Source organism: Colobus angolensis, unplaced genomic scaffold (genome assembly GCF_000951035.1).
Source record: "Colobus angolensis palliatus isolate OR3802 unplaced genomic scaffold, Cang.pa_1.0 Scaffold29, whole genome shotgun sequence".
In the NCBI taxonomy this organism is placed as follows: domain Eukaryota; kingdom Metazoa; phylum Chordata; class Mammalia; order Primates; family Cercopithecidae; genus Colobus; species Colobus angolensis.
This window is the reverse complement of record NW_012116154.1, coordinates 1,002,169-1,013,626: the sequence shown is the minus strand read 5'-3', so window position 1 is coordinate 1,013,626 and position 11,458 is coordinate 1,002,169. Positions and strand designations below refer to the sequence as shown.

The 11,458-nt window shown below is 35.1% G+C and overlaps 1 protein-coding gene across 1 annotated transcript in view; it reads left to right on the top strand.

Annotated features, from left to right (window-relative positions):
- The window catches only part of SLC30A9 (solute carrier family 30 (zinc transporter), member 9), a 109,440-nt gene extending 98,238 nt beyond the window's left edge, over positions 1 to 11,202 (top strand). The window contains exons 16-18 of the mRNA XM_011949039.1: positions 549 to 678; positions 2,578 to 2,691; positions 9,750 to 11,202. Coding sequence (XP_011804429.1) covers positions 549 to 678; positions 2,578 to 2,691; positions 9,750 to 9,794 — 289 coding nt within the window. The 3' untranslated portion in view covers positions 9,795 to 11,202. The remainder of the gene's footprint in view (positions 1 to 548; positions 679 to 2,577; positions 2,692 to 9,749) is intronic.
- The last annotated feature ends 256 nt before the right edge of the window (positions 11,203 to 11,458 follow it).

Below are 11,458 nucleotides of genomic sequence, written 5' to 3'. Positions count from 1 at the left end.
CACTCTGTTGCCCAGGCTGGAGTGCAGTGGCGCAATCTGGGCTCACTGCAACCTCTGCCTCCCGGGTTCAAGCGATTCTCCTGCCTCAGCCGCTCTAGTAGCTGGAATTACAGGCATGCACCCCCACGCCTGGCTAATTTTTGTAGTTTTAGTAGAGACAGAGTTTGTTGGCCGGGCTGGTCTCAAACTCCTGACCTCAGGTGATCCTCCTGCCTCTGCCTCCCAAAGTGGTGGGATTACAGGCATGAGCCACTGCACCTGGCAGAGGTAATGAATTTTTAATACACAAGCTTTATAACTCATATGTGTAAATTACCATAAAATAATATTCGTTAAGTTCGCACCTTTGAGTGATACCATGCCAAAAAAAAGCTAAATGGACAGGCCTTAGAAAATGATAGGTGGTACTTAATGGTGAATGCTCTGAAGCCGTCTTAGTCCATTCTCGTAGTGGGGAAAAAACCAATAATTCAAGCCTTTGTGCTATTAAAGTGTATATATGTGTATGTATGTATAAATAAATTTGTATGCATTGTTATTGATTGCAGGGCAATTCATGATGTTAAAGCCACAGATCTGGGATTAGGTAAAGTAAGATTTAAGGCAGAAGTAGATTTTGATGGGCGAGTTGTTACAAGATCATATTTGGAAAAACAAGATTTTGACCAAATGTTACAAGTAAGTTTGTTTCTCATTTTCTTACATAACTGAGAGTTAGAAAAATACTTGTAAGGTAAACAAAATGAAATTTTTTTATAGATCTTAAAGACACTTTAGCTCTCAACTTCTTAGGTTCCAAAATTTAACAGAGACCTTTATATTTACTATAGAGGGGTGCAGAGGAGACAGCAGCAGAACAAACTTACTATTAAGTGCTTGCTATGTGCATTTAATCTTTTTAAATCTAATTTACCCTCAACTACCTTGTTATTTCAACAATGAAATAACATTTTTGTTTTAACATATATAGAAATTGAGACACAGAGAAATTAAGTAACTTCCCTGAAATTGTAGTGCCATAGAGATGGAGTCATATATGAATTTAAATCTGCCTGACTCCAGAATCAATTTTTTATTAAGAATAGTTTAAAAGAGAATTTATAAAAGAGAATATAATGAACAGCACAGATGTTACCACTTGCCCCTGTCAAATCTTAACATTTTGCTTGCAGTGTGTTTGCTTAAGATCTTAAAAAAAGAAATCATTGCAAAAACAGTTCAAGCCCCCATTTTCTCTTTCTAGATCTTATTCTTCTTCTTCCATCCCTAGAATTAAACATTATGCTGAATTTGGTACCTGTCTTTTCCATTCAGATTTTTATACTTTTCAGTATTTTTTAGTATAATGTGTAACATTTTGAATGTTTAAAAATTGGTTCATTGACCAGTGGGATTTCCTCTACATTGCTCCCTGATTTTTCTTTCTATTTTTGTTTTATTTATTTATTTTTTGAGACAGAGTCTCGCTCTGTTGCCCATGCTGGAGTGCCCTGACCCAATCTCGGCTCACTGCAAGCTCCGCCTCCCGGGTTCACGCCATTCTCCTGCCTCAGCCTCCCGAGTAGGTGGGACTACAGGTGCCCGCCACCACGCCTAGATAATTTTTTGTATTTTTAGTAGAGATTTCACTGTGTTAGCCAGGATCGTCTTGATCTCCTGACCTCGTGATCTGCCCACTTCAGCCTCCCAAAGTGCTGGGATTACAGGCGTGAGCCACCACACCCGGCCTGATTTTCCATGTTTTAAGTTCATTTGTATTGCACTTATAGATTTGAAAGCTCTTTTTATTATTTTTTGATAAAGTCTTGCTCTGTCGCCCAGGCTGGAGTGCAGTGGTGCGATCTCGGCTCACTGCAACCTCTGCTTCCGAGTTCAAGCAATTCAGCCTCCCAAGTAGCTGGAATTACAGGTGCCCGCCACCACACCCGGCTAATTTTTGTATTTTTAGTAGAGACGGGGTTTCACCATCTTGTCCAGGCTTGTCTTAAACTCCTGGAAAGCTCTTTATTTTTAATATCCTGGATACTAATTCTTACTTGTATATATGCAATTATTTTTTTCCAGTTTGTAGCTTCCTTTTCTTTTTGTTGTTATACAAAAGATTTAATATGATTTTTAATTTTAATGTCAGATTTGTAATCTTTTCCTCTGTGCTTTTTATTCTTTTGCATGAAAAATCCTTCCATATCCCATTATCATAAAAATATTATCTTCTCTTCTAGTAGTTTTATGGTTTTTTACCTTATGTCTTTCATCCACTTCGACTATTTTAATGGTCTGAGATAGGGATTAAATTTTTTTTCTTATAGGAAAATAATTATTCTAACACTATTTATTGACTATATTATTTCCCCAGTAATTTTGTAGTGCTACCTCTGTGTAGTATTGTACTCAATTTTCTTGATCTGAATTGTTTTGGAAATAGGTAATCCATTGCCCGTGGCTTAAAGTTTTAAAAATGTTCACTAAACGTAATGATGTTTGTTATAAGGTTTTTTGTTTTTTTTTTTAAGGAGTCATCAGTGTACCACTATGGTTTTTAAAAAATTTATTTTCCTGTTTTCATTTTCTTTATAGGAAATTCAAGAAGTGAAAACTCCTGAAGAACTAGAGACCTTTATGCTTAAACATGGAGAAAATATTATTGATACTTTAGGAGCTGAAGTAGATAGACTTGAGAAGGAACTGAAAGTAAGATGTATTCATAAAAATAACATAATGATAATGGCAGCTATTTTTTTGAGTACTTAATCTACAGCAGACACTAAGTCACTTTAACTTTAGTCACTTTAAGACACTTTAACCCACTCATAACTCCACAATGTGTAGGTATTTATAAGCAAGAAAATGACTGGTTTAGAGAAGTTGAATAATTTACCCAAGGAAATAGGGAAATTGTGATTGGAACACTTTTAACCACTATTTTATGCTGCCTGCTTAGTTTCTAAAATAGTCAAAGGATTTTTGTTGTTTGTTATTAAATAAGCATTTTGAAAGTTCCTAGAGAAAGATGAAAAGGAAACTTTAGACTCTTGTCAAAAGTTAGAAAAAATAGAATGTGTATCTTGCTTTTAATCCATTTGAAATTATTTTGTGTTTTTGTTTTTGTTTCTATTCAGTTGGAGGTTATTGTAATTTATTGGTTATGTTACTGAAGTACTACCTGATCTGGATCTGGTTGTCTTTTAAAATGTCTCAGTGTTCTCAAATTGCCATTTATTGGCATTTGAATTCTGTTTGCAATGAATAAAAACCTGTTAAATGATCTTTAATGTATGTAGTTTGTTGAAGGCAGTGCTTTTTCTTCAGTTGATATTGACCATTCTTTAATTTTGTAAAAAATGGAAGGAAAAGACTTCCATCTCTGTAAGTTTTCCTTTGAGAATCTGGATATCTGATTAGATTAATACAAGTACTTCAAATAAGATTTTGTTATATTATAGTTCATGAGCTTTATCTGACAATTTTTGAAGTTTCTAGATGAGCATTTCTCAAATATTTTGATCTTAAGACTCTTTCATTTTTAAAAGTTATTGCAGACCCCACAGAGATTTTATTTATTTGAGTTATAGTTATTGATATTTACCAAATCATACATGAAAGTAGATAAATTTTTAAATATTTATAATTTACTTTTAAAAACATACACCTATTTAATACAAATAACTTCTTTTTTTTTTAACTAAGATAGAGTCTTACTCTGTTGCTGAGGCTGGAGTGCAGTGGCACGATCTGGGCTCACTGCAACCTCTGCCTCCTGGGTTCAAGCGATTTTCCTGCCTCAGCCTCCCGAGTAGCTGGGACTACAGATGCCCACCACCATGCCCAGCTAATTTTTGTATTTTTAGCAGAGATGACGTTTCACCATGTTGGCCAGGCTGGTATTGTACTCCTGACCTCAAGTGATCCGCCTGTCTTGGCCTCCCAAAGTGCTGGAATTACAGGAGTGAGCCACCCCATCCGGCCACATTTTTTTTTTTTTTTTTCAATTGAGACGGAGTCCCGCACTGTCACCCAGGCTGGAATGCAGTGGCATGATGTCAGCTCACCGCAACCTCCACCTCCCAGGTTCAAGGGATTCTCCTGCCTCAGCCTCCCGAGTAGCTGGGATAACAGTCATGCGCCACCACGCCAACTAATTTTTGTATTTTTAGTAGAGACGGGGTTTCACTGTGTTGGCCAGGCTGGTCTTGAACTCCTGACCTTGTGATTTGCCCACCCCAGCCTCCCAAAGTGCTGGGATTACAGGCGTGAGCCACCATGCCAAGCCCACATTTTTATATAAATGGTTATATTTTCCAAAATGAAAAAACGTAGTTAGAAGAGTGATATTTCACATTTTTGCAAAAGTTTCTTATGCCTGACTTAGTAGAAGACAGCTACAGTCCCGTATCTGCTTCTGCCTTCTGTCATAGTGATTTGATTGTTTGGTCAAAGAATATGAAAGAAAAGGAGAACTGTTCCTATAGCCTTTTGAGATAATTGTGATATTCTCTTTTCATATGCTACTTGTGAAGGTAGGGGGCACAGTCTACAAGACTGTCCTTCCTTTTCATACCAACTATGAGTTCAGGAGGTTCCCTAGAGCGCTTCAGGTTTGATAATTCACTAGTACTCTTAGAACTCACCAAATCATGTTATACCCAGTATGGTTTGGTTTATTACAGGGAAAGGATACTGATTGAAATCAGCCAACAGAAGAAGTGCATAGGGCAGGGTCCAGGAAAGTTCCAAACATGACGTTTCAGTTGTCTTTTCTCTGTAATGTACAGTATTACTCTCCTGGCAGTGAAGTTTGACAGTAGCATGACGTGTTGCCAACCAGGAAGCTCATCTGAGACTTGACCAGAGATTTTATTGAGGCTCCATAGTTGACTGCCTAAGTGGCTGACCTTTTGTCTCTAGCCCGTCTAGAGGTGGAGCAGATACTGTGTGGTCAAAGGCCCCCATCATATATCACATTGTTAGACTGTCTGGTGGCTAATGCCCCCAGATAAACAAAGACACTCTTAGGCAGGACATGTCAAGGGCCTAGAAATTCCCTCTGGGTTATGGAGAACAAAAGCCAAACCTCCCTTTGGGTAAGATTAATTCTCTACTATACACTGTTATATTAAAATCTTTTGGTCTGTCTTTATACTCTGAATCCTTTCCCCATGCATGATTCTATAACATTATGAATTAATATTCTGGAAAATACTGGTTCACTGAGGTACATAGATCTTTCAGATGTTGATACATTTCTAAATATGGGTACACTCTCAGGCTGATGGGGTGGATATGTTTTTCAACTTAAATTTTCACTTAAAAGCTTGCATTTTATCATTAGCAACAAATACTGTTATTTTCCTTGAAATAAGACTCATTTTGTTCATTTTTTAGAAGATGCCTGCCAAATACCCAAATCTGAATAAACCAAGTTTGTTAATCTTTCAAATAAAAATATATTCTAGATTAAAAAGCAGTTTATTCAGCTCACAACTCAAGCAATCACAGAAGTACTTTTACATACTTTCCATTTTGTCACAGGATTTTAAAAGTGAACTCAGGGGTTGAGGTTATCCTTGTAAAATGGATACATTTGCTATTTCATGAAAGACTTTTAAAAATGAAACCGGCTTTTTTTCTTGTTTATGTCCAGTGTGGGACAGTAGAGACAATGAGTGCTGGTATGGTTTGGTGCCATTGGCCTTGAATTGTGCAAAGGCGCAAGCAGTTTTACCCACCATTGTTTTTATGCCATCAGGAAATGTCAGCATAGTAAAAAAAAAAAGCAAAGAATGTCTTAGAGTTACTATGAAAATAGTTCTGACCTTAGAGTCCTCCTAAAAAGGTCTCAGGACCCCAGCAGTCTTTGAACTGCACTTTGCGAACAACTAATCTATATAAAATGTGAGATGATGGTTATTTTTGTGCAAGGTAGCACAAGATTGAATAAACTTTGCTCTTTATTCTATTTGTTTTTATTTTGCTGGCAAGGAAAATAATGGACTAAATATTTGCTTTAAATTTTAGTAGATACAAGAAATCAGAAGCCAGATTTAAGAATAATCACCAAATTGGTCATTCTCACCTATATTTACTCTTATAGCAATCAGACCTTATTGTTTTTGTTTAGCTAACTTTGTACTTTAACTAGAGGCTATTAAATCATTAATAATGTTTTTGAATTATGTAAGTCTTTCAAACCAGGAAGCTAAGTATAATCTATACATTCAGGTGGAAACATCTTTGGCTAAGATGATAAAGCATAATTAATCTTAAGTCAAAAGACATCTTCATAGTTGAGGTGCTAAACCAAAAGGGAATGCACGAATGTAATTGTTTTTCCTAGTCATGAAGATAAGCTGATTTTCTTTTGAAAACTAAAACTTTGTTCACTGGCATATTCCTGCATTTTTAGTATCTCATGGTTGCCTTCCAAGTTTAAATTGTAATTATTATTGGATTATTTTGGAAGGTCACATTCATTTATGTAATTCTGTACCAGTAGAGCCATCTCTGTTGAGTAATGCCATTGAGTGTTGAAATAGACTATATTTTTGGCTTAAAATTCCAGAACTTGTGGCTGGGCATGGTGGCTCATGCCTGTAATCCCAGCACTTTGGAAGGCAAAGGTGGGTGGATCAGCTGAGATCAGGAGTTCAAGACTAGCCTGACCAATATGGTGAAACCCCGTCTCTACTAAAAATAGAAAAACTAGCCGGGCGTGGTGGCAGGCGCCTATAGTCCCAGCTACTTAGGAGGCTGAGACAGGAGAACTGCTTGAACCCAGGAGGCAGAGGTTGCAGTGAGCCGAGATGGTGCCACTGCACTTCAACCTGGGCAACAGAGCAAGACTCCATCTCAAAAAAAAAAAAAAATTCTAGAACTTGTATAGTTCTTTGTAAAGGTGTTAAAAATAATAGAGACTAATTCGTAGATTCCCATATTACAAGATGGGAACTACAAAATTAATATAAATATATCTTGTTATGATTTTGAAATTCTTTGATCTGTTAAACATTTTTTTGTCCTATCTCTGTATTTCAGAGTATAGATAAACCTTTCTCCTATCCCTCCATTAAGTTTTTTGTTCATGATGATTAATGGAAATTAGTTCATTGGGAGACTGCTGTAGCATTCGTAAATTCCTTATAAATAATGTCTGAATTAAATGCTCTGTTCTTTACTTTGCCTTTGTTTCTCCAGTTTCTCTTATAGCATTGTTTTTAATGAATCTGCAGCATTGCAAAATAAATTATGTAATTTGGATTTTAACTCTGTGCAAGTATTGGAATAAAATCCTCATGGTGTGTAAAATAGCCTAATCGGTATTGAGCAATGTAAGGAATATAGTAGATTTTAAAGTATTTGTTGAATAAGTAAATGAAAATTTTATGTTGGATACCAGTTATTGATTTTCAGTGCTGTTCAATAAATACTAGTTTCTACTATACACATGATATCTTGTTAGGCAGTGAACATTGAGTTTTAAGGATATTAATCATATTTACTCATTCATTCAGCAGATATTGTGTGCTTTGTATTGTGCACATACATTTTTACAAATTTGATTAGTTTACTCTGAAAATTTGATTTTTAAAAGCAGAGCCAATTTTTAGGGTTTTTTTTTTTGAGATAAAGCATTTATTAGTACCCATTTGTTTATATCGTGCTTTTTAGATAGAATAATGTCAAACTTTCAATGAACAAGTAAATTTTTTAAGTCGTATTAGGGTAGGTTGATTGGAGTAGGAAGATAAAATTTAGTTTCACTTTTGTTTGGAGAATTTTATTTTTAATTCCATATTGAGTTTACAGAGTTCTAGAGACAGGGAATGGTTTTAAATAAGGAAAAGGTTAAGTACAAAAGCGTACCCTCCTTGTTAAAAGGTCCCTGGTCATTCTCACATTAGGATCTAAGAGGAAAGTACCCCCAGGCACACTTGAACAACACTAGTTATAAGAAAAATCCCTGTGTGCACTCAATAGAGTGTTCTTGCTGGAGCAAAACTCCAGTATTCTGCCAGATTTTGTTTTTATAACTGGATGCTTTTAATACGAGTAATACGCACATGGTCCTAGGATATTACTTTTTAAGCTAGGAATTATTAATCCTAACTGAATCATTTACAGAAACTTTTCTCCCCTTGTGATTTATTTTTGCAATTTTTATCAAATAATGCACAAAGTTTATAAAGTCAAATAGAACTGAAAAGATTATAACAGAAATAACTATCACTGCCTCACCTATCTCATTACTTATATTTTAAGAGATAAAATAATTTTTTAATACTTTTAGTATGCCTTTATTTACTGCCATATTTCTATATAAAAGTCTTATACTACTTCTCTTGATTTAACAGTATTTCCTCTTCGATAGGTGTAATTATACACTACTTTCTGTCATCCCTTCTCACAGTATTAATATATTACATTTTATTATATTTGTAATTCCCCTCAAGTTGATTTAGGTGCCTTTCCTTTGTGCACTCACAGGAAAAAGAAACCCCAAATCTTTACTTTGCTCTGTGGTAGCCGAGTATTGTAATTGGCTACTTAATTTACCCGTATCACTTTACTACCAAACGTAAGTCCACTGAAGGCAAATACTGTTTGTTCCCAGTTCATTGTCATATACACTTCAATGCCTGGCACAGAGTAGGCATGTAATAGTAGACAGTATTGGTTGTTATTGAATTGAAATTCCTTAAGCTAGCATATAAGATTTTTAGTAACCTGATTTCTGCCTGTCTTTCCAGCCTCATTACCAGCCCTACCCTTTTTGCAGCTTCTGTGCTAGCTATACCGTAGTGCCATTGCACACTCTGCAGGCTGTCTGACTTTGCTGATGTTGTGTTTTCTGTCTAGACACTCTTCATTATCTACCTGGAAGGCTCACCATATGCAGACCTAGCTTAGATATTATATCCTCATTGAAATCTTTCTAGATCCCATGAGCAAAATGGCTGTCTCATTTTTGCTCCTAGTGTTATTATTTAGTACAGTGTAATAGGAGCTTGGGGTCTGGAATCAGGTCTGGAGTCAGGCCTGGAATCAGTCCTGGTTCCATCACTTACTAGCAGTGTGACTTCAGACAGGTTAGTTAATTTCTTCATACTTCATTTTTCCCATGTATAAGATGGAAATAATAATTAGGTTATTAGGCTTTTAAAACACACATACATGTGCACATGTAACACAGTACTTGATACTTGAGTAAGTACCCAATAAATGTTAACTTTTTATTATTAGCTCTAATACTTTAACTTGTAGATGGTTACTGCTATGCTTGTCTCCCTAGCTAAACTGAGCCACTTAGGGTCAGTCTTATTTAATAATCATAGCTCTGTTTTCTAGCACAGTGCCCGGCCCAAGAATATATGGATTGTTGCTGAAGTATATAAAATGAGTGGGTGTCAATTTACTCTTTCTGATTATTATTGCTTTGCAGTGATTTTCTTTTCACCACACAAAAATGTGTATTTCCAGTGCTTTGCAATGCTTGGCACGTACTAGATCCTTAATGCATTTTTGTATTAACGAACACATGAAAAAACTTAGGAAATGTGGAACTACTTATTGTACTGTTTATAGTATGTCTATTTACCTATTGATCTTTTTTTTTTCTTATGCAACTGTTTCTCTTATTAGTATGCTGTAGTGAAATAGTTTGCAAATGTTTTCATTGGCTCTAATGATCAAGAGGAATAAAAAGAAACAAGATTTTATTTTGCTACAAATAATATGGTGATTTTTCTTTCCAGAAACGAAATCCTGAAGTTCGACATGTAGATTTGGAGATACTGTGAGTTTGATGGAATGAATCACCTGGGTGGGGACCTTGGAAACAAGTTTGTCCGTCCACTCTACAAAGTTTCCTCCTCTCCTACACTGAAGGACTCAGTGCCATGCAGAAGCCTTTTTTTTTTTTAAGATGAAGGAAATATTTTATGTAAAGAGCAATTCAGCAGGACACAGAACTAAAACTACTTCTTACATCTAAGAGAGACACTACAAGTTGAATCAATTTGCAACTCATGTTTTTATGCTTCCATAGGGAACATTTTGGTTATTTCAATTGTTCATAATGTCCCATATTTCACCTGTTCAGTGTATGCTGTACTTTGCAATCATCTTTCTTTTTTTCACATTGGTAAAAATAAGTGGCATCCATAGGATCATGATTTTTAATTTGTTGCCACTGAAGATTTCACTCCATCAGAATCTGCCAATCTTGAACATTCTGGCTAAATCTTGGTATGTAGTTTTTAAACCACTCCGTTTCAAAGTCTGTCTTTCCTTATAGAATGTGGAAATTATTTCTCCATACTTTGTGATTTTGACCTGAGTGCTAAGAGAATCACTCTCCTTACCTAGTTATCTACAAATGTTCATTCCAGAAATGTTTAGTTACTGAATTGAATGACGACATCTCAGTATACTCTTTTAGGTCATAGTAGTTGCCACTTTGTAAAATTTCTTTTTTCTTCTTTGCTCTTTTCCCCTTATTTGGTTTAATTTTTCTAATGCTAGGAGGTACAGTCCTAGATGTTCCCATGGGCCAGTGTGATGACTTTTTTTTAAATGAGGTTCAGTACCATAATGTTTATTTACTGGGAGATAATGCATTTATAAACATTTTAAAATTCTGTAAAATGGGTTAGAAATATTTATAATTTTACAGGCAGGGCAGCATTTGACTTTTAATTTATTTAAAAGGCGGCACTACTTATGTAAATCTGAGCTGTGGGATATTTCTTGCTTTAAGAGAGACAGAATCTCTCACTGAAACTCATGGTCATGATTTTGTATAATATAGTTCATAGTGTGTCTGTGAGTTTCTTCCAGTTACAAATGGGCATTTAGCATAGAATATTGACTATAACATGTAAGTAAATAGCTTTCTACTGACCCTAAGTTATCAAGGTGAAAAAAACATGCAATTCAGTAATCGAAAATGTAGTGAAAAGCTACAGTTGTCATCATCAAAACAACTCATAACGTACTTTAAAATGTTCGGGTAGCAATGAGCATTGTTTATATGAGAATGGTGGCTGGGTGATCTCTTTGCTGAATAAATGAGTTGTTAACATGTGGACCCAACTGCCTGTGTGAGATCTGTGTCTTAAAACGTACTGAAATGGAAATTTATGAATTATTACAAATTGTAATGCTGGAAACAAAAAATAAATCCTTGGTTAAAGGGTTTGTAATGGTGATTTTTGATCTAGAAATCTCATTTACTGGAAAAATTACAAGCATTTACATTGGTGTTTTTGTGTTCTTTTTTTTTTTTACTGTTAGAGTATTTTGCATACTGTACATTTTAAGTAAAATAACATTCCAGTTTTATTTTTAAGATAGAAAATTGTGTTTTATATATATATATATAATTTGATACTCTATTCTTAAAGTTTCAAATTCCTTACCCCTTCTTTACAAAAAAAAAAAAACTTAGTTTTTTTACCCATTA